Source organism: Pollicipes pollicipes, unplaced genomic scaffold (assembly GCF_011947565.3).
Source record: "Pollicipes pollicipes isolate AB1234 unplaced genomic scaffold, Ppol_2.1 Scaffold_3447;HRSCAF=4054_pilon_pilon_pilon, whole genome shotgun sequence".
Taxonomy (NCBI): Eukaryota; Metazoa; Arthropoda; class Thecostraca; order Pollicipedomorpha; family Pollicipedidae; genus Pollicipes; species Pollicipes pollicipes.
Window position 1 is genome coordinate 13,659,612 of NW_023596297.1, and position 22,502 is coordinate 13,682,113.

The 22,502-nt window shown below is 53.1% G+C and overlaps 2 protein-coding genes across 2 annotated transcripts in view; both read left to right on the forward strand.

The window, feature by feature from the left end:
• The window catches only part of LOC119092159 (plexin-B), a 33,656-nt gene extending 12,897 nt beyond the window's left edge, over nucleotides 1–20,759 (forward strand). Inside the window, exons 3-20 of the mRNA XM_037215134.1 lie at nucleotides 5,748–6,002; nucleotides 7,009–7,047; nucleotides 8,440–8,664; nucleotides 9,008–9,177; nucleotides 9,868–9,955; nucleotides 11,364–11,612; nucleotides 11,882–12,140; nucleotides 12,956–13,101; nucleotides 13,314–13,469; nucleotides 14,622–14,774; nucleotides 15,753–15,989; nucleotides 16,702–17,028; nucleotides 17,192–17,376; nucleotides 17,762–17,953; nucleotides 18,824–18,980; nucleotides 19,486–19,699; nucleotides 20,231–20,411; nucleotides 20,652–20,759. Coding sequence (XP_037071029.1) covers nucleotides 5,748–6,002; nucleotides 7,009–7,047; nucleotides 8,440–8,664; nucleotides 9,008–9,177; nucleotides 9,868–9,955; nucleotides 11,364–11,612; nucleotides 11,882–12,140; nucleotides 12,956–13,101; nucleotides 13,314–13,469; nucleotides 14,622–14,774; nucleotides 15,753–15,989; nucleotides 16,702–17,028; nucleotides 17,192–17,376; nucleotides 17,762–17,953; nucleotides 18,824–18,980; nucleotides 19,486–19,699; nucleotides 20,231–20,373 — 3,195 coding nt within the window. The 3' untranslated portion in view covers nucleotides 20,374–20,411; nucleotides 20,652–20,759. The remainder of the gene's footprint in view (nucleotides 1–5,747; nucleotides 6,003–7,008; nucleotides 7,048–8,439; nucleotides 8,665–9,007; nucleotides 9,178–9,867; nucleotides 9,956–11,363; nucleotides 11,613–11,881; nucleotides 12,141–12,955; nucleotides 13,102–13,313; nucleotides 13,470–14,621; nucleotides 14,775–15,752; nucleotides 15,990–16,701; nucleotides 17,029–17,191; nucleotides 17,377–17,761; nucleotides 17,954–18,823; nucleotides 18,981–19,485; nucleotides 19,700–20,230; nucleotides 20,412–20,651) is intronic.
• Nucleotides 20,760–21,104: 345 nt separating this feature from the next.
• On the forward strand, nucleotides 21,105–21,955 carry LOC119092160 (plexin-B-like). The gene is made up of 2 exons (XM_037215135.1): nucleotides 21,105–21,262; nucleotides 21,493–21,955. The coding sequence occupies exons 1-2, from the start codon at nucleotides 21,105–21,107 to the stop codon at nucleotides 21,953–21,955; spliced, it is 621 nt and encodes a 206-aa protein (XP_037071030.1).
• Nucleotides 21,956–22,502: the final 547 nt, after the last annotated feature.

Below are 22,502 nucleotides of genomic sequence, written 5' to 3' on the forward strand. Positions count from 1 at the left end.
AACGCGTGTTAAGGCCGAATGCACAGCAAAAATGATAACATTTCAGTTAGTCGGGATTTGCAAGGGGTAAATGCTGTTTTTTCGTCACTTTGTTCTTCTCTCACCAGGAAAGATAAACCAAGTACGCTCAGTAAACCCAGTCCTCTAAACGAACAGCCAGAGAAACAAAAAGCCTGACGAGCACTTGGACGGGGGCCGCGAGGTTCTCACGTGCCATCCGCCTTTGTTATTCCGGCGCGCTGGCTACACTGGCGCCTGCACTCACTGAAGCCAGCTCCGCCCGACGACAAAAACTCAGGCCGTGATGGAAAGAGAGTCGGCGTGCTCCGTTTGGTCACACGCGGCTGGAGAGGCGACGTTTTTGTGGAGCTTGCACGGCGCGGAAAACAATCAGCAGCTCAAGACACGGGAAGCCCGCGCTGTGCGCTTACCTGCGGTGTCCAGCGCGTTGGGGCCCGAATAAAGGCGTGTGCTTATTGAGGTTAGCTGTATAGATTGCCCGCATCTATCCAGAGATATGCATGGCGTATGCGTTTATGGAGTCATGGAAGCAGTAATTATGTCCCACGGAAAGGAGCATAGGTCAATAATATTACCCTAGCATATCGACTCATCATCAGCCACTCATGAACCATGTTAGAAAGGAACCGATTTGAGAAGCAGCCGTAGGTGTCGTTGGTCGAACTGGTGATATGCCGTGCGATGAAAACAACTGCAGGAGGAGGAATGTATTGCACTTATAAGCATTCACCATTTGAAGAACGGATGAACTAAAGGATCCCGAAAAGATTCTGCAAAAGCAGCAAGAAAGTGGACTTTTGTGTTTATCCGTTTCTAGTAACGCGTGGTCCGCTCACCTACGGACATGAGCACGCAGCTTGTCGCCTTTCACCCTCCATACGTGGCCCAACGGTCAAGATTACATCCGCGTCCCAGACGAGGGCGTGTAATGCAACATGTCGCTGTTGATCTCCCATTCCAGTCAGCAGTTTTGGTCCGATCTTAACCGGCATATTCCGACCGTTCTCCAGGTCTACCGGTTGGGGAATTTTGCGATCAGCTCCGAAAGTGAAACACTTTGGATGGAACTCTTGACCCGTTCCGGACCGATCTCCAGAAGCTTTCCGAGCGGATGTTCGGATCGTTTCCTTGATCACGCTCTAAGTGATGTCCGATCTCGATGGGAATTTGCCAATTTTTCTCTATATAGCCGGTCACGGAATCCCGAGCTTTCCCTGAGCTGCCTGTGGAGCTTGGCCCTGAAAATGAATTCTCCAAATAAATCCAAAATCTGAGAGTCAGCGAAGTTAGGGATAATCCAAGTTTTCCCAAGTGATGGCCGATGGAACGGGCTCGATCGGAGATAGGTTAGGAAATCCCAAGCGTTTTCCAAACCGATTGAGGAAACTCAGGATTTCCTCAGCTTTCCCAAAACCTTACCCGACTTTTCTTCAAGGGAATGTCTGGCTGGATATGAACTACAGCCTCGAATGCAAACGATAGGTTTCGATGACACATGATGGCCTTGCCACCAACATGGATTAACATGAAAAGCTGCGCGTCGGGGTGAAATGTCCATAACACTTTTGGTGTCTAATAAGACAGTTGAGTTTTTGGCTGGTGATGGATGACTTAGTTTTGATTGAGTAACATTAAAAGTTCTGATAATTCAAAAGCACGCCCAAATATGTGCCTTGATCGAAGTCATAGTCATGTGACAACTGTTTTCGTTGTGCTCACTTTAACAGGACGTCGCCGGTGCTTGCGCCTCTCCCGCGTGTAGGAAGAAAATATTGTGGTAATAGTTCGAGCTCATTGGAAGAACTTGCGGTGAGAGCTTTAATAGCTTTGGGGTGCTGAAGAGATTTTTCAAGGTGCTCTGTCGTTTTTGTTAGTGTGTACCAGTGGCCAGGTGTGTGAATTTAAACAACCATCTCTGGCGTTCGTGCGATCGTGTGCTTTCAGGCATGACGTCAGGCTGACGACTTCAGGGCCTAGGATGCCATTGCCGTGATATTCAGTAGCATGGTTATTGTCTGTGGTGACGTCACTGGTCATGGTTTGTGTTGATGTCACCGACACGCTATCCATTGATGCCGAAAACTGCGTGTTCTACCTTGAGACACTTAAAATTATATTTGTATTTTGCATAGATCAGCCGTCGACATCTATGACGTCAGCAGGTATGCTCGACGACACGTAGTCCGTCAATCGTGGTTCTGCGAGTGCAAGTCCGAACACAATGTGTCTGACTTAAGTCATTTCAATTTGATATTTGCCCTGGGGACTTCGTCAGCGATCGAGATCTAGACAAACAGATCGCAGTCATGGAAAAAAATATGATAGCTAGCCCCACTCACACATTTGTTTTTAAGGCACTCGGAGCATACAAGCCTGTAATTACCCACGAAAAACCTGGCATAGACAAACGTTATTATACGAGGCGCCGATTTAGATGATGTGTAGAACTTAATGCGAACCCGGTACGATGAATTATATTGAACGATTGCCAAAAGAGAGCATACGGTGTGCAATTGCTGACCTCGTAAGTTATGTTGACGGCATTGGCTTAATTCTACCCCTTGGTTAATTCAACACCTTGTATGAAAGCATGTTTGTGTTATCTCGGCGGATCTTTGGTGTGCATGTGTTTTATCTTGGCGGGTCTTTCGTCTGCATTTGTACGTTGGGTGTTCCATTCAGCAGGTGTAAATGAGGCGGTTTGCTTGCTGTTTTCTCCGCCTCCACTGCCCCCTCTCTCCACCGCCTACAGCAGGTAAGGTTCGCAGCATCATCGCTGTTACCTATATACGGACAGTGTCGCCGATGGTGGTGGCACCGTCCGTCGCTCAGCGTACATTTGCCGCCCAGATGCTTGTCAGACTGAGAGCCACGAATGTCATCGATCAGTACGGGGGGAATTGGCGTGTCGGTGCGCATCCACACGCACTATCAGAGAGCAATGTCGTGTGTTAAGAGTAGCGCTGCAGGGTACGCCGGGTGCATGATCCGCTTCAGGTGATAGCCGTAAGTGACAGAGGCCTCTGACTTGAGAACGCGAGCTGGGGTGATGCAAGTGCTCGGAAGTGATAAGGTGCGCGCGTGTCTGCGTAAGCCTTACGAGGCTCTCATATTGTGAGGAACGCACATATGTCGCGCCTCTCGGCACGTGTACGCATCTGTCATTTTAGATACGTGCACGGCTTTCGTATGGGCTTGCACAACCGCTGACCGGTACCTAGATGCGTATGCACCCGTCCTGCCAGGAATTCAAACCTCACCGCGTGTGGTCCGGTTTTTGCCGTCACCCTCGCCACAAGACATTTCCAAAGAATCAGGCGATGTCTTACCGCGCGGCCGCCGCCGGCCGCCTGCTAAATGCATCCCATCTGAGCGCTGGGAATCCATCTTGGAAATCGAGTTACGTCGAACGACATTATCATCGGCGCCCTTCGCGCGATCTTCGTGCGGGCGACGGTATCCTCGATGCGCTGCGCTCGGCGGCAGGAGAAGCGCCTCTCACGCGCCGGTGGCGGCTAGCCGCCTTTCCGGCGTGAGCCGTGAGGGCGGCTGGATCACTGGCCGCCTCCCCTCATCCTGGCAGGAGCTCAGTCGAGTGGGGCTGACTCCGTCTCGCGAGGGACTAGGGCGTTCGCCGGTTGGCGCCGACAGTACGGTGCGATGCGAGTATGCCCTGAAGCGTGGAGGTTTGGGAGTTTTTGTCGGCTCTTTTACTCATATTTGGTGCGAAGGACTTGCATATAGTCAGGGTTACGGTGTTCGGGCTGGCTCATCCTATTTTCTGAATGGTTGTGGCTTGGCGCAATGGCCGGTGAAAAAGTGAAAGGTCATTTGAAAGATAGCTCGATACAAACCTCTGAATCAAGCACAATAAACCAACAGATGTCGCCATTCGTTCGCTTTGAGGTCCTCCAGCTGCGAATTTGTGATAAATTGTCACCTCCATAAAAAGCATCACCGAAAATGGCTGCGGCCCGCTTTCAGGCCGAATTGAACATGGGAGGAATCAGATAGTCTTAGCGAGATCAACGAGTTCAGCTTTCCCTTTTACGCTTTGTGCCGAGGGCCTCTTTCAACGGCCAACGGCTGATAACCTATCAACTCATCTGCGTCCGTTGAAGCCGGCATTATGGATCGGTTTTCTCCTGCGGCCCGATGATCGCCGCGGCATATTTCATGTCAGCTCGATGTGTCGCGGCCATCAGGGCCCAGAAAGGAGGCGCCCACCGCCCGCGGAGGGCGCGTCGCGGCGATATGGGGCCGCAATCAGAGCCGCCGCCGCCGCATTTGCATGCGCTTTTTATGACGTGGCTGCAGGGTCAGCGGGGCGGGTGGCGCCGGAACTTTGCCGATAGCGTAAATCGTGATAAATGTTACCGTGGCTCATCGAATTCGTGACGCTAGTGTCTGCGACCCGACCCACTAAATGCGACACATGTGAGATATTGCACTGCCTTTTGGGGTCGGGGCAGTGCACTAAAGTACGTTTACGCAACACGGACGCCGTCGAAAGATGTGTGGCGTATACGTTCTACTTAGCACAACCTTTACAGGCGATGAACGATTCCGTCATTGGTCACCCGCTGTTGCCCATTCACTAAAGACGGACTGAAACCTCGCGAGGTTTGCAGAGGCAGCACGTAACCCATCCCACGTAACGTCCCCCACGCCACTAATCGAACGGAGCGTGCACTCAACAGGCTCGTCTGGCATAAAGTAACGCCTCTGGCGTCCACCCCAGGGGACGATTAATCTTCCGGGCATCGTCAACGTCGGCCAATCACTCAACGCGGCACCCGCCACAGTCGCTCCAATCCTCAGGTGGTCCCAATCAATTCGATTCGGCGCCCTCGTCGCGCCACAATTGCTCGCCGCGCGCCGCCCGCCCCGCGGCGTCGTCGTCGATGCAGCCTGATTAAGCCCGTCGTCGCGCTGTCGCCGTGTTGATCGCGCGGAGGCCGCCGGCGCACAGCTGTGCCGCCGCCGCCGCCGATGACGCGATTGGCAGCCGCGGAGCCATCCGTCATCGCGAGGGGAGCGGGCAGCGGCGGCGGCGGGGAGGGGGGGGGGGGGGCGCCGCTCGGCGCCCCATCCCTCCCGCCGCCCGCCCGGCGGGCCGCGCGCTGGTGCGATTAATGGATTAGGCGGGGCGTATTGGACAACAGCGGGCTGGCTGGAGTTCGCGGCGGGCTCTGTCGGTCGGGATGACGGGGTATCCGGCGGTGTCGGCGGCGAGCTTGGAGCTTCAGGAAGGAGTTAGATTCATCATTGAAACGCATGCTGCATCCAGAAACAGCAATGCAACATGCGGCAGTGCGTGGCGTGAAAATTAATGGGTATCGCAAAACAGCGTGTTAGCCTGCAGGTAGTGCCGGTGGGTTTTTTTTAGACTGAGGGAGCAGCACGTGTAGGTTAGGGAGGGGCGGAAAACATCCAAAGCCAAAAATACTTAGCTAAGTTCATTGCCGTTTTAGAGATTTCCGGGAAGTCCCTGTATTTGGCGGGTTTCATTTTGAGTTTTGTGACGTGTCGCCCTACCGCCCCCTCCCCCCCAAGAAGGAGTTGGTATTAGATATTGGAAGCACACACCTAGATAAGGGGTGCATCCTATGTGGCAAACTTTAGGTATTTGTTAAAAATGTGTCAAATTTGAATTAAAATATGTTTTGTGTGGTGATGTTGTACCCGGCTAAAGTAGTCGCACATCTTCCGTCTTTTGTTCGCAGATCTTGCTGACGATCCGGGCGCTGCCGCCGCTGCCGGCTGGGGCCAAGTACCTCTGCGTGTTCGGAACGGCTCCGCCGGTCGACGCCGCCGCCGCCGCCGACGGCCTGCGCTGCCGGGCGCCCCCGGTTCACCTCAGGCCTTCCGTGCCGCTCACCGCGGACCACGTGACCGTGCCGCTGTCGGTCAGGTCGTCCGAGACCAGCAAGGACTTTGTGACGCGCCAGTTCGCCTACTTCGACTGCAGCCACCACACAGTGTGCGGCGATTGTGTGACGTCACGTTGGCAGTGCAGCTGGTGCGTGTACGACAACAAGTGTGTGCACAACTACCACAGCCTGCCACAAGGAGGCCATCTCTAGTCGCGTCAATCAGGTGAGCGGTTCCAACATGTAATATCGCTCGCGTTTTCTGAAGTTCTCAAAAGACAGAGCGCGTGTATAAGCATCTTCCTCCAAACTTGACAGGCTTTTACTGGATTCTTAAGCAAACAGTGCCTTTCTGCGGCCTCCAATATTTCGTGGCCCTATTTTATGGTTTTCTCTTGGAGGTAAAACAACAATGCATCATTCTAGCAGAGGCTGTTTTTCCCGCAAGACTGTCATAGTTTGACAGCTCTCAGCTGTTTTTGTGGTGAGGTTTGTGCTGGTTGGCTGCGTCAGTTTCGCAACCACAACCCACACTCGAACAAATGAAGTGAGAGTCACAATCCACTAAAGAATGCGTATGAAAGGGGACCACCAGTAAACATCCCATAGACGGGTAGCTGGAGACGAAGCCCTAACCCTTTCCGTTGGCGTGTGGGGCGGGTGCATATCGACTCGTTCCAAAGCTGCACACATGAAACGACATCGTAAACATCATTCACCTGCATGGTAGCGTTTTGTAAACTGCATCATACGCTTGCTACGTAGGTGCAGCCCACGCGCCAAACGAGCGGTTACATCGAAATTAAGAGTTGAATAGACAGACATGAAGGTCGCGCCCTCCTCCCTCACATCGGGACAACCTTGAACAGCCCTACGTGGGAAGTCCGGCAGGGGCTCTGCGCACAGCGGTATGGGAAATGGCCACGTGCGTAGCAGCCATGCTACATTAGCCAGTACAGCTCTGTCCACGCGTGCAAAGCGTCAGTACGGCCTCCCCGTCGCTCGACGGTCGGCGTGGCGGCCGGGCGTCCCTCGCGCCGCCCGGAGCGGTACGGAGCGGTACGGTACGGTGCGGTGCGGTATGGTCCGACGCTGCCGCCGAACGCGCCGACAGCGCGACGAGAGATGCTCCGACTGCCACGGGGCGCCTCGGGTGCGTCGGTCGCGTGTCTGGGAGGCCCTCCCGACCGTAAAATGATGACGACCCGCACGGCCGCCCCGAAATGCGTGTCGTAGATCACTTCTGAAGGATTTACGATGGGTCCTCCGTTATTTGGTTTCCGGCCCGTCACCCGTGCAACGCTCCCGCATAGCACGGCGATTTGGCCAGTTGTTTGTTTTGCTCTGGTGTACGGGGAAATATGCGACTGCAGCGGGCTAAGATGGCATCTTATGGAGGTTTTTGTGGGCTTTTTGGAGCCTTCACGAGGATGTGGGGCAACAGGGACGATTACATTACGCGCGGCATTTCGCCAGCATTGCAGTGTATGCACTTTCTTCCACCGTTCTCGGCGCGCCCTTCAGTTTCCGTCTACAAACACTGCACGTCACATCTCAAGTCATGATGTGATATGCAGACTAGCGTCAGGCTTGCAGCTGATATATAGATAAGTACTGTGATATATGACCGCACAGCAGCCCTCTATCAGTACAACAGATGTCAGCCGTTATCACGAACACGAGCAGCAGGGGACGGCGTGGCTCAGTTGGCAGGGTGCTCGGCCATGACCGGGTGCCGGGTCGTGGGCTCGGGCCTGACTTCCGGTCCGGGCTGGAAGTTGTGTGACGCTAATGGCCATAGGCCTTAGATGGTTCGTGAGATAACTGTGACATAATTGAGGACGTCCGCCGTTATGTTTTGAAACGTGTTACAACGGGTCGGAAAGTTCGGTATGAATGGGCATTTCACACAGTTTAAACATTCAATATCTTGTTGCGAAAAAACGATTTGAATGATTCAAACAGTTGTCTTAAATAGTAGTTTGGACCCATCAGAAATTAGAGATTGTAATATATATATATATATATATATATATATATATATAAGGGTTTTCCAATTTCCTTCTGATGCACTACATCATTTCACAACTGCACGCCTCTAGAACATCCATATGTACCGGTACACGACGAAGCTGGAATGCCTCTTCGTAGCCTTGAAGTGTTGTGCGCCAATCTGACAGTTGTTCAATGGCAGAAATGCTAGAGCAAGCGCTGCAAATAGGCACAAATGTCTCAGACCGTGGCACGTGCAGCTTTGTGCAGGACCATCCAAGGGCTATTGCCACCTCGATATTGATATGTGCCGGGTTAGTGAATTGCCTGTTCAGGGATGGTCGCGCACTTTGCAGCCGCGCTGTCTGCCTGCTATTGGTCCGCCTGCCCACGTTCCCTGTTCCCTGACGCTGGTACAGACTAACGCTACATGACTTTGAGCTGGCCGTCGCTTCCTGCCTGCCTGACTCAACCCCTGTCTGCAGTGGCAGAGCCCGGCCGAGCTGGGCTGGCCCGTCGCCCGCTACCCGCCTGACTCTACCCCTATCTGCAGTGGCAGAGCCCGGCCGAGCTGGGCTGTCCGGCGGTGGTGCAGCCCCGCCAGTCGATCCTGGTGCCCAGCGACGTCAGCCAGAGCCTGGTACTCGAGGTGCGCAACCTGCCGCCGCCGCTGGCCGGCCAGGCCAGCTACACCTGCGTCATTGTGGTGGAGGGCCGCACCACCCTCGTGCCGGCACGCGTCGACGCCAAGCGTTTCGTCGTCTGCGACAGGACCAGGGTGAGTTCCTGTACATTCACGATGAAAGTTCCTCTACCTGCTCTTCGCCTGATTATAACGTGGCCTGTGCTGTTAGAATATGCAACGGTAACATATATATATATATATATATATATATATATATATATATATATATATATATACTCTAGGGTACTGGGAAATAAACACGTGCAGGCATGCACGTATCTTTATCTGCACTTAAGTCTTGCTTGCTAGGTCACATCGTCGAGGTCGTCAGTGGTCGGGCTTCTCAACATCAGGGCGTTTTTTTAACAGAAAATATCAGCAACGAGCCTTCTACGCTTTCAGATGCGCGTAGGTACATTCCGTGTTTATATTACAGTACTACTACCACGCGAACTCGTCGCTTACCACCGCAACAGTCATCATCAAGTGGAACTACACCAACCGGGTGGACGCCGTCAACATCACCCTGTACAAGTGTTCGCTTCTCGCCACACACCGCGGTGCCGAAGACTGTTCTCTCTGCCTGACCAGGGACCCCAGATACAGGCGAGTTTCTGTCATATTACCCGCTAGAACTCCCGCTCCCCCGCAGGGCTAAACACGGCGACAAAGGTTACCACTCTGCACAAGACAATCCCGTGTCGTCCGTGTCGTCCGGAAATACGGTCCGTGTCGTCGGATACCGATGGTGGGTAAATGACATGCCAAACTTAAGATGATGCCTTCATGTACTTGTAATTGGGCAAAGTCCCGCACCACCTTGCTCTAGCTGCTTTTTAACCGCAGAACGAACGACGTCACTGTTTCTGATGGTTGCGAAATCTAATTAATTATCAGAAATGACCGATGATAACATGCCCCTGAGGAATATGACAGTATGACTTCATAGTTTACGCCGCCTTCCACTAAGGCAAAGAACCAGGGCGGTACGCAATTATTTAATATTTGTCAAACACGCTTTATGACTCCCATCCGTGCTGCCCGAACAGTGGCGGAAATGATTTTCAGAGCATTGCAAGCACTGTGAAATTGTGCGGTGTGGTTCAGAGTTTCTTCCAGGGCGACGAGCCATGCTTATTTTGGAATGTTTTTATTACTGACATAAACGTACAATTTTTCACCGTTTTCATCGCAAGCTTCTGCACCTGCTGTCGTGACCATGGGTCCTTAAATAGCTTCGTAGTAGCAGGACTCGAGAGTAGGGCTCTCATTGACGGCGTCGCACATCTCCTCCAGATGTGCCTGGTGCGAAGGGACATGCCGCTTCGGCCGACAGTGCGCTCAGAGTACCGACAGCAAGTGTCCCAAACCGCAGATCCGTAAGGTGAGATTATTAGCTCATTTTGTCCGTTTTTTGCTGTGGATACACAATTAAGAGTCTAGGTGGAGTCTTGCGATAGCTCAAGATTTCGTGGGAAATCTTTCAGTGGCGAAGTATTTTTGATTCTACCGAATGTCAGGCACCGCTTTGAACCCACGTCTCGGGCAGGTTAAGCGGCTATGCCAGCTTGATGTGCTCTTTTCACCTCCACGTCCTCCATGTCTGTTCTGTGGGCAGACCTGTGGTGCACGTGTAGCCGCCTTTCAGCCCAGTCTGTGGCCCAGTCATCAGTCAGCCCAGTCAGCCCAGTCTTTCAGCCCATAACACCAACAACACACGTAATGCGTCTGGTTCTGCTGGCGACGATGCCGTTGTTCTTGAGGTCGGCGGGGGGGTGGCACTGTACTCACCATCGAGGGTTGATATCTATATATATATATATATATATATATATATATATATATATATATATATATATATGTATACATACATGCATGCATACATACATACACACATACATATATATATATATATATATATATATATATATATATATATATGCATACATGCGTACATACATATATACATACATACGTACATACATGTATATATACATACATACATACATACATACATACATATGGCTCACACTCGCTGGCCAATTGCATTGTCGGAGTCAGGCCATGACTGTCAGCAAAGACAATACCTAGGGCATTGTCCAATCAATCTGATGCAACAGTGGAGGGTTAGACGAAGTTATACAGTCTTGAGATGGTTTCTTAGACAATTTGGTGATTCAAATTATCCCTACGACTTTTTTATTGAACTTGGGTCAGGTACGGAGGCCAGAGCAATGTTATTACTAAAGCGCTTTATCGCTGAATATTTTCCTTCGTGAGATGGTTTTTTGACGCTCGTTTGGGACTGTTCGCTCATAGGGACGGCAACACATATCTTATGTTGACTTCATAAAGTTCAGGGGAGGTTAGCAGTGTAATCCGACACCGATCAATCTTTTGCTTTGGGGAACCTACCGCCCTGCTCAATTCTGGACGTTGATTTTAAATTGAAATGACAAAATTATCGCGCAGTTTTTGGCCGCCTTGACCTTCTGAAAATTAAATGAGGTCACCGATCTCATACTAACACCAGTAACCTTTTGCTCAGAAAAGGCGTCTAGGTTAAAGCTGGTTGTGTTAGTACTAAAGAAGGCGCTTCGGGCACTAGTTTGAAGTTTGACCATGTTTGGCCTCCTTTGACTGGAAGGTTGCGACCTAGGAACACCAAAATTGGACACAAGTGAGATAGCATGGATCCATACGTTCCGTGTGAATTTAGCGTTTAGCTCTCTTGGTTTTTTATCTCAAGGGCAGGGAGCAGAGAGACTGGTATCTATTCCCTCCGCCGTCAGATACACCCTCGCTGGGGTCCTCTGGAAGGCGGCACCTTGCTCACCATCGAAGGCCGCAACCTCGGCCTCCGCCGGAGTGAGGTCAACGGACGGATCTTCGTCGGCCGGGCGCCCTGTGTCCTGGTCGAGTATGAGGTTTCGGTCAGGGTTGTCTGCCGGACCGGCGCCGTGGCCAGTCCGTCGGTGGAACCCGTCAAGCTGGGCAGCAACGCCGGCTTCACCGTCTCCACCGCTTCGTTCGAGTACAAGGTACCGTGAGAAACAAACCCACTGTAAGACTGGCTCTGGTTCAAGTCCAAGCGCGCTTGTAATGTTGGCCCTTGATAGAGTTTACAAACACTGTGTGTTGTTAACCAACCAACCAAACAAACACTTCTTGATAGAGTTTACAAACAAACGTACATGGTGTAACAAAGTACATGGCGCCATGTACTCGACAATCTTGGACGTGGCGTGCGTGTAAATGATACATTACAAAACAGCACCCGCGCGACTTCACTGGGCTCTATTTTCCGCAGCGGATCGACGTGGTCGACGTTCATCCTCGCATTGGCCCTCTGAGTGGTGGAACCCTCCTGACTTTGACCGGGACCAACCTCCACATCGGGTCAAACGTGACGGTCACGCTGGGCGGCCGGCCGTGTCATATGACAGCGAGAACAGCTGACGTCAAGTGCCTGACCTCTGCCGCGTCCAAGGTTGAGAAGGTTAACCAGGTTGTGCTAGTGCTGGATGCTGCCAGGAGGAAGCTCCACGCGTCTTACGAGTATTCTCCAGGTGAGATGAAGATGTTAGTGCTGTTGTCATGCATGAGTTTCTTGTCAGTAAGACAGCTGTGCAGTTGTGCATCGGTTTTTCGGTCTTACTCCCACTCATCTGTTGAGGAATTCCTGTGCTTTTGGCAACGTCTGTCGTCTAGCTCGCCTCGCCGTCACCATTTTAGTGTGACGTTGCCTCGTGCATCTCAGCCGGTGTTGCAGTCATTTCGTGAGGCCTATATGGGACATTTCACTGGCACGTCACCATTCATGTTGCAAACCCGCATTGATGTGCAAGGCATTCCTGAAAAAGTGCATCAAATAGCCTGAGAGTACGTAAAATTGTGTTGTGTATGGTATGTTCAACGCAACGCATTGACATATGAAAGAGGATGGCATTCACAGGCGTGCGTGCTTTTGCTCAGCACAATGCTACACGTATGCTGATTAGGTACATACTAAAGTAACGTTAGTTACTATACGTCTAGTGCAAAAAGCGTCAATGAAGTTTTGAAATTGAATGTCGGATGACGTTTCTGTTGTTTAAATTGTCATGTGTTTGGTATTTCTCGACGCTTGTACATTACAGTCGGAATAAGTGTGTGGGTCTGTCGTTGGAGCAAGTTGTATCCTTCTTGTCGTGAAAGACGTTGTATCCTTCCATTCTAATGCAACGCACAGTGCTCCAGTCGTTAGTCTATGCCCAAATGGGGATATTGCAGTGGGTCTATGACGCATGCATAGAGCCCTCGCCATGCCGTGAGTCGGCTACACTGTAAATGTTTGTTGACCGTCAGCTTCATTTGACGTCACTCACCGGTGCCGGTGTCGCAGACCCGTCCGTGCTGGACATCAAGCCGCTGAAAAGCTACGCCTCGGGCGGGCGGCTACTGACCGTGCACGGCCGGCACCTGGACTCGGTGCAGGCGCCCCGCATGATAGTGTTCAACGAGACACACCGGCGGCCAATCAATAGTACTGTGAGTCGATGGTCGAGCATTGAATAATGTATGCCATCCTTATCGAGACAGCCGTTGCGATCGTTAGTCTGTTATTGGGGCATCACTTGGTGTGACATTGCTCACCAGTGGCCCAGGCTTACGAACCTTTCTCCTTCTTTTTTCTTTCTCTTTTCGAAATTTTTCGAATCCCAGCAACACCGAAACAGAGGCTCTTGTGCGCTGTGCCGCAGCTGTGTCGCGTGCTGTCCTCGGAGCTGATGGAGTGCGCGTCGCCGGCTGTGCCCCGTCCGGTGGCCCCGCCGGCAACCTCGAGCAGCCGGCCCGGACTTCGGCGTCGGTCTGCGGGTCGGCAGACGGCCGGACGGCCTCGTGAGCGGCCGCTGCAGGTGAGAGCACGCGCCACAGGCCTCCTCGCCGCCAGCCTCGCGAGCGGCCGCTGCAGGTGAGTGTACGCACCGCCTCGCCGCCAGCCTCGCGAGCGGCCGCTGCAGGTGAGTGCACGCGCCACAGGCCGCCTCGCCGCCGGCCTCGCGAGCGGCCGCTGCAGGCGAGTGTACGCACCGCCTCGCCGCCAGCCTCGCGAGCGGCCGCTGCAGGTGAGTGCACGCGCCACAGGCCGCCTCTCCGCCAGCCTCGCGAGCGGCCGCTGCAGGTGAGAGCACACGCCATAGGCCGCCTCGCCGCCAGCCTCGCGAGCGGCCGCTGCAGGTGAGTGCACGCGCCACAGGCCGCCTCGCCGCCGGCCTCGCGAGCGGCCGCTGCAGGTGAGTGTACGCGCCGCCTCGCTGCCGGCCTCGCGAGCGGCCGCTGCAGGCGAGTGCACGCACCGCAGGCCGCCTCGCCGCCAGCCTCGCGAGCGGCCGTTGCAGGTGAGAGCACGCCAGTCTCGGCAGCGGGGTTGCAGGGAGTGCTCGCGCCGCAGGCCCGCCTCGGCCGCCAGTCTCGCGAGCGGCCGCTGCAGGTGAGTGCTCGCGCCACAGGCCGCCTCGCCGCCGGCCTCGCGAGCGGCCGCTGCAGGTGAGTGCTCGCGCCACAGGCCGCATCGCCGCCGGCTTCGCGAGCGGCCGCTGCAGGTGAGTGCTCGCGCCACAGGCCGCCTCGCTGCCGCCAGCTCTCGGCGACGTCCGTGGGAGTCCGTCGTCGGTGTTTCTGGCGGCGCTACTGTGGCGTATCGCCACCAGACATGTCCCATGACGAGGGTGTAGTTAAAAGTGTGGCCAGCGAAAGTTATTTTAATACAATTCCGGGACGTCGCGATGTCACAAATTTCGGACACTGATGTCGCGTTGCCTGACCCCGACCGCAGCAGAGGACACCGAAGACACTGCATTGCACATTGCAGATGAGCCACAGGAGGCAATGCGTAAACGTGGTGGTTAGCGGCTGCAGCTCTCCGCTGTTCGATGGCGGTGGTGATGAACACGTTACTGAACTTTCCCCAGGTTTGCAGGCACAGGCTTTGGCTTCCATGAGACCATGGTTTGTACGTGCTGCCTGGTGGATTTGACCGCTAACTGGTGCGGTGGGGGATGTTTCAGATCGGGTTTCTGATGGACGGAGTTCAAACCGTGAGGGACCTACATCAGTTTGCCCCTGACGTGCAGTCCACCATCGTGTACGTGGACGACCCGCAGTACCTCTCCTTCGCCAATGGTGTGCGGGTCTTCGGTGGCAACACGCTGGTTATCGAGGTAAATACCGCTATAAGAAGCCCACGCTTCGGAATCTCGCAATCGGTTTTCATGGGGTTTATGATTTGTGAACTGACGCTGGCAAGAAAAACCGGTACACAGGCGATGACATTGACTTATTGTGATACGACACGGTGTCGGATCCCACTGATTTATAGAGAGCGCGGCTCCATCAATCAATGCATTAGGTTCACTGAACCGAGGGGAAAAGAGCACGCGAAACAAGCCGCGTATTTGACTCTGTTTTGCATCCGCGTGTCTTTGTAGCCCGCGAGCAGCTTTCCGCCCGATGGCGTATTTATTCCCTTTTCTCGCTGAGCGCGTTTTGTATGTAGCTCTTGACGCATAGGTGAGGCCGAGGGGCGTTAAGGCAGTTGGTTTGGCCTATTAGCTGCATTAGTTGATCTTGTCAACTCCAGGTAAACAGTATGCATATCCTCAGCCGCGCAACGTTAGCTTCGACCACTCCTCTATCCGGGCCAGTGACGTCACTCCATGCTCAGTTCTCCATCGGTCAACCCTTGACGGATTGACGAAACCTGCTATAGACGGCTAGAACTAGTGCGGAGTAGTTTGGAAGAAGATTATTTCTGCTTTGCGCAACTTTATGCGCCTTTCATTGGAAACAGATGCACGTCTGGATCTAAGCTCATTAAATAATTTGGTTCGTGAAATCTGTATGAACCTTTTTCCTCAATCACGGTTTTCGTGTTGTTTGAAATATCCCGAACAATATGAAGGCGACAATAGCGAGGCTTGTTCATCACCTGCATATGCATCATGCCTATTTGCATGTCCAAATCGTTTTTTCTTGCACTGAGGTGAAACAACCTGTCCTGGAAAACAATGAATGTTTAAGACCAAAGCCACCAAAGAACTGTCAGAATTCACCAAAAGATTTCTAGCCTTACCGTTAGGCGCTTTTCAAAAGACTGGTCATGAGCGTGGTGTTGACGGTGATCGGTGTTCCTGCGGCAGGGTCGTGACCTGAGCGCGGCCAGTGACGAGCGTGACACGGCGGTGACGGTGGGCGGCCAGCCCTGCAATGTCACCAGCCTGACGGCCAGCCAGCTGGTCTGTGTGCCGCCCCAGCAGCAGCCGGCCGGCCAGCTCGGCGCCGACAGCAGCCAGCTGCCAGACGTCGTCGTCAGCGTCGGCAACCTCCGGTTCACGCTCGGACGGCTGGTGTACGAGGAGCAGGCTAATGTCCGCAAGGTAATTATGGTGCCGCGGTGTGCTGAGGTGCTGCTTTATCAGCTCAATTACTCCGTGGTGCGTTCTGTTCTGTTCAGTCGTTCCTCTTCACAATCAGTCGGTCCCGTCGCCTGCTACCTCTACAACCAGTGTGTGCCGCTAACCTGCTGTTACTGGGCCCCGATACTTTGTCCTGTTGCCTGCTTAACACGGTTCATGGGATGTCAGAAATTCACCTTCGAGTGTGACCTCCATGGTACCTTTGTTTGCACGTGCCGGTAGGCATCTTTGGGTTCGTGATGAGTATCTCACGATATGGTGCGATATGTCTTGTTTTTTTGGCCGTCCTGCTCCCCTGCAGCCACCAATAGTTATTGCGTAGTACATATGATGTGCTTCATTTTCCATTGTAAAGCATCCTTTGCAAAAAATAATCATGTCATTTTGTTTCCAGATAGGTTATAAATATGTTGACATGCCCTTATTCCGTCGACAAATGGGCTTGCGACCGTAACGTGATGGATATATGTTAACGCAACGCTACGTCGTTTGTCTTTCGTTCAGGTTGTTATCGTCATGGTTTTATGATGAATCATCGCTGTGAGGATGCTCTTTTTCGGGGCCGGATTTCCAATGCCGTAATGCTGGTCGATACGTTTTATGCTTTGTTTTGGTTCGTCGACACACGATCTTCCGATATCATGACCTGCCCGCTGTTTTTGTCTGTCGCCAGCTGGGTGCGGACGTGATCGGCGGCATCGCGGCCGGCGCCGCCGTCCTGGTGCTGGCCTCGCTGCTCATCCTGTTCGTGTACCGGCGCAAGTCGTCCCAGGTCGAGCGCGAGTACAAGCGCATCCAGATCCAGATGGACACGCTCGAGAACAACATTCGCTCCGAGTGCAAGCAGGCGTTTGCGGCCATGTGCACGTGGGACTCGCGGCGGGGCGGCGACCCTCTGGCGGCGGCCAGTCCTGACCTGCAGGCGCAGCTCAACAGCCTGGCGGCCAGCTTCAACCCCGACGAGGTCGACTGCCTCGATCAGAGGGAGTTCCTCATCAAGGTCAGTGAAACGTTTACCTCATATGGTTGCGAACAGATAAGCATTACTTAATGTGTAGTTTCTACTAGCGATAAAGCCACTAGTTATTGTCCGTTCCAGTGTTCTTAGGAGGGCGCTGAATGTGGAAGTGACCGAGTAATACCGCTGTGTCCACCTCGGCCAGGTTCTGTTCCCCGGCATCGCGGATCATCCGATCCTGAAGCACCAGAGCCCCTCGTCTCCCACCAGTCCTCGGACCACGCTCGACGTGGCCATGCTACAGCTGGAGCAGCTGGTGAGAAATCCCAACTTCCTGGTCGCCGTCATCGACACCATGGAACAGCAGAAGGACTTCTCCATCAGGGACAGGTGAGCAATAAGATCCACGCCTCCGAAGCGGACAGAGGCCCTTTTTTCCTTTCTTTTTTTTTGTCAATTCTGTTAGTGCTTGATCTATTGTCAATACGAATACTTATCACAGCATGGTTGATTGAAGAGACTCGACTCAAAGCGCCAAACAACAAAGCATCTCCATTTGGCGACGAGCAGTAGTGAAAGCTTAAACATCGCGGTGTCACTGTGAGCTGTATTTGGGATAACAGATCCATGAAATGTTACAGATATTATCTTGAAGATAATGTTCGGAGTTCTCATCTGCTAATCGAATTTTGCGGGGTAGTGGTAACGTCCGTATTGACGGTGATCCTGATGACCAACATGGAGCTCATGGCCACGATGTACTGGCCATTTGCAGGGTGACGGTGGCGTCCCTGCTGACGGTGATCCTGATGACCAACATGGAGTACATGACGACCGTACTGCACCAGCTGCTGGTGCGGCACATATCCAGGATATCGCGCTCCAAACATCCTCACCTGATGCTGCGCCGCACCGAGACCGTCATGGAAAAGCTGCTCACAAACTGGATATCCGTCTGCCTTCATGGGTATGTCTTATTGGTGTCGCGGCCCAAAAGATATTTCTTTGCTCCGGCGACAGGAGGTGCATCTGCGGCAATGTGTCAGCTCACGCGTGACATAATTTGGTCACTGATTTGGTCACTCTGACATATGCAAAATATTTCCAGACGGTAAGGGCGGGATCAAAATATCTCCGTCGACTGCTGCCTGAAAACGTAGCAAAAAAGGAGCGAAGGTGCATACGTGGCGGAAATACTTTGATCATGCCCGAGACAATTCGATAGATTTTAGTACCTTCACCCTCGCGGGTCATCCTGCGTGCGACTATCATGCACTGTGCAAAATGCAAAGATAGAAATATCCTCCGATCTTGCAGGCCACAAAAATAAACTTCTAAAATGAATATAGTCCTGTTTTGCCTTTTAACCGCGTATTGTATTCATGTACTACCTAATTCATGCCTGTGGTGTTCAAACGGGCAAGTACATCGACATGAGTGTTATGAATTTATTGTTAATTTATTCATATTTTTTCATAAATTTATATGTAAGGACCACAAACCACAAATTTATATGCAGACGCCTAAGATATGTGACCGACTACAGTTTGAATCACAAGCGATACAATTTGGCTCCCAGAATGGCTAAGTTTGCTTTTACGTCACCAAATCTAGTCACGAAAGTAGTCAAAAACATATCCATTTATCTTGAGCGCGCTTCCGTTAACAACTTTGGCGAGACGTGTTTGATTTCAACCATGCCAACATTCAAACATATAAACCCTTCACCATACACATGTACGCGGGTGTGGGCTTAAATCGAACCACCTGCCCAGCTATTTAGACGCGCGTACTTTTGTTGTACACTGTGTACCCTGTACTGGCCGTCCGTCCCCAGGCACATCCGGGATCGGCTGTCCTCGCCGCTGTACCTGCTGACCAAGGCCATCAAGCACCAGATGTCTTGCGGCCCGGTGGACGCCGTCACGCTGGAGGCCCACTACAGTCTGGCCGAGGAGAGGCTGCTCCGGCAGCAGGTCGAGCACAACAGCGTGGTGAGTTCACTTACGTTGTCGGATGTCATGTTTGATACACCGTTACACTCACATGTCATGTTGCGTATGCATGTAATTTGATGTTGCGTTACACTTCGGTTTAATTGTGCATTCTCTGGGATGACCTGTGCAAGTCTTCAACTTCGCTGGATGCGTGTTATGTGCCGATGGTGTTTGACCGTCCCATTTCACGGCCGATTTTCCAGCCTGATAATTGTGCTGTGAAGGTGAAGGGTAGTGGCGACTGCAAGTGATGGTGTCTTTACATTGCTGCAGGCAGCGTAGATAAATTTTCTGATGCCGTACTCCCAACACAAAACCGCTTTTCAACTCTTAAAACCAGCATTTTTATCACTCCAATTGCACTTTGACCCGGGAAGCCAGATGCATGAAGCTTACATGCCTGCAGGAAAATCTGGGTCTGCGTACTTGCCCTTACCTGCGTACCATATATGCCGTCGATGTCTTTCAATGCGTCAACACCCTGGATCGTTCTGAATGCCAGACGTTGATGGTGACGACTGAGGAGACTCCGTACGAGCGGATCCCGTGTAACGAGTACCAGGGCCAGCCCCGGCTGTACGAGGACGTCAGTCACAAGGTCACCGTGCACGCGCTCGACTGCGACTCCATCAGTCAGGTCAAGCAGAAGGTCATTGACGAGGTGTTCTGCGGCCTGCCCGCCTCGCAGCGGCCCAGCCACCACTGCGTCGCTTTAGGTGAGGCCGCGATGCGTCCTGAGTGGTGTGGCACGGAGATGTTTTACAATGCTTACTCACCCTTCGTCGGATATTCGTGTTCAGCTCTTCATCTCACGCGAGACAAATTCTATGAACACTGTGTGTCCATGACAGGCCACTTCTGTGTCATGAGTTGTTGAGACCCAGCTTTATCCGTATGTCCTCTTCGGTGAGAGCCAGATGCGCTGTGGGGTTTTTAGCGTCGACACAGCTGCCATCAGGACATTGGGCTCATTCGGGTATTTTACATCGTGCTGTGCTGTTTTATTGTTGTTGTTATTGTTCATTTCTTTTTGCTTGTCTTGCCACCAGCACTGAACTGTAGCTATCACCGTCATGGTCCAAATCGCGGTTTGTGTACTATGACGTCATTTGGTGCAGCATGGCTTGCCTCCGTTCATAGGGGTCTCCCGTTGCTTGTGATCCGTGACGTCATGACGCGATGATACCCGTGTTCAGAAAAACCTTGTGATATTGGTACGCTGTAATGTCGATGATTTTCGTTATCAGAGTGGTACCGTGCGGACGGTCAGCGGAGTCTGCTGGCCGATGAAGACGCCACTAGCAAAGCTGTAGACGGATGGAGGCAGATCAACACCTCTCTCCCACTACGGCATCTCCAAGCTTGCCACCATGTACCTGGTCCAGGCTAGGGAAACAGTACGGACAAAGAAATACCACACACCTGGCTGTAAGTATACGTCTCACGTACGTATCACTGTGGATTTTGCGGGCTATTTCATTGTTTCGCTGTAGTACTGCGTAGTACACGCCCTTGCTTCGGTGTACTGTTTCGATCGCAGGCAGATGGACGGCTTGGGCCATCCGGTGAAAGACAATGCAAGACTACGCAGTCGAGGTCACACTCTGCTTCCGTGACACCCGCTCGCCCGTTAAGCCTGAGACTGAGCCCACGTCACCTATGCCTCAGCGGTGAGCAGTTTCTCTCTGTCGTCGGCGCTCTCTCCGCTGGTGAACACCAACATCTACGTGCGGCCGGGCGCTGAGGTCAAGGTGTACCACCTGGTGCGACCGGAGGGGCCGGCCGGCGGCGGCGGCAGCGGCGGCGCTGGGCAGGAGACGGCCGCCCGAGCCGTGCCGGAGGTCTTCCTCACCCGGCTGCTCGCCACCAAAGGTGAGTGGCGGGTGGTTCGCCGGCCCGGCAGGCAGGTAGCTCAACTAGGGAGCAGGCTCGGTCTCGCCGCGAGCTCAGCGGACTGGCTGTGCTCGGCGGACCGACGTCGGTCGCTTTACTCGTATCTGTGCTGCGTTCTTGAAATTAAGACGGCTGAGACGCACCCAAATTGCGTCGCCAAACGTAAGCTAGTCACAAATAAGGCTGTAAAGCAAATGATCATGATGCCACCGTTGTCCGCCTACAGCGATGCTGCAGCGCTTCATCGATGAAATGATGTCGAGCCTGTTCGTGATTGACGACGAGCCTCCGGTGGTGGTCAAGTGGCTGTTTGACGTGCTGGACGAGGAGGCCGAGAGGGAGGGTATCGTCCACCCGGAGATCCTGCATGCGTGGAAGGCCAACTGGTGAGTCGCGTGCCCTGCACCTGGTGTGGGCGGTGTAGTTAACTTTAAGTAAACCATCATACAGGTGTACTTAACATCATTCCGGGCGACACAAATAGCCGAAAACGGAGAACTGGAAGTTTTGACGGACGGGACCAGCACTGAGTTGAAATATTGCGATAGTGACACCTTTTGCCGGTACCGCTAATGTGTGCGTGTGTGTGACAATTGCCCCTGTAAACATGTTTCAGTTTGCCGCTGCGTATGTGGGCCAACCTGATCCGGCGCCCGGAGCTGATATTCGACCTGGACAAGTCGCCGGCCGTCGAGTCCAGCCTGACTGTGATATCTCAGAGCCTTGTGGAGGCGTGTCTGTCCACGCCCCACGCCATTTCCAAAAACTCGCCGTCGCATAAACTCGTGTTCGCCAAGGACATTGCCCGGTGGCAGTGCTCGGTGAGCGAGTATTTCGAGTCGGTGAGAAGCCGTCCACCGGTCAGTGACCAGGACCTGGGTGTGTTCCTCCAGCAGCTGTCCCGCAGCCAGGCGGCTCAGTTCGACGCCATCGCCGCCCTCAAGGAGCTCTACGTTTACATCAACAAGTACAGAGACGCAGTTGTACATGCGCTTGACGCCACCCCAGCGTGTCAGCAGCTGTTCTTGTCGAGCCGTCTTTCAAACATAGCCGCCAGCCTGGAGACCCCGATCTGCTGATATCAGCGTTGGAGCTAACTGTTTTCCGCGCTCTCCGGCTCTCCACACAGCTCCCACCGGCCGGAAGAGCCTCATCCAGGCGGAAGCGACGTGCTCGGAACCGACGCCTGCCATTAAGCGCAGTGACAGGAAGCTTGGAGCCGGATCGTTGGCGTGCGCAGCTAGTCAGTGGGGTGGTGGCGTTGTGCCGGATGTTGCCGGCTCTGTGATAGGATGATGCGATGACCGCGGCGTGGTGCAGGCGATGATGGCTCGCGGGCTCCCGTCGGTAGCAAATGTTCGCCTTCTGTGTCGTGTATAGTGTTGTGGGGTGAGCGTGGCCGGGCGCCACGAGGAAGGATATTACGAAGCTCCGATTTGTGCGTTTCTACACGTGAAGCCTTGTTAATAAAATGGCTTGTTTCCGGGGCGTTGTTGGTATGGCAGCGCCGTGGGTGACGTGCTGCTCTCCTGTGTCTGGATGTGTATCACCTGGAGCACCGATGATTGGCAGTACGGACTGTTGAAGTAGCCGAGCAGGGACCTCTGGTGACTTTCGCACACATTT

Excerpts from the sequence above, each read along its gene's own strand:
- LOC119092160 (XM_037215135.1), top strand. The coding sequence starts at position 21,105 with ATGCTGCAGCGCTTCATCGATGAAATGATGTCGAGCCTGTTCGTGATT. Across the intron at positions 21,263-21,492 it reads CATGCGTGGAAGGCCAACTG|TTTGCCGCTGCGTATGTGGG; the intron begins GTGAGTCGCGTG and ends AACATGTTTCAG.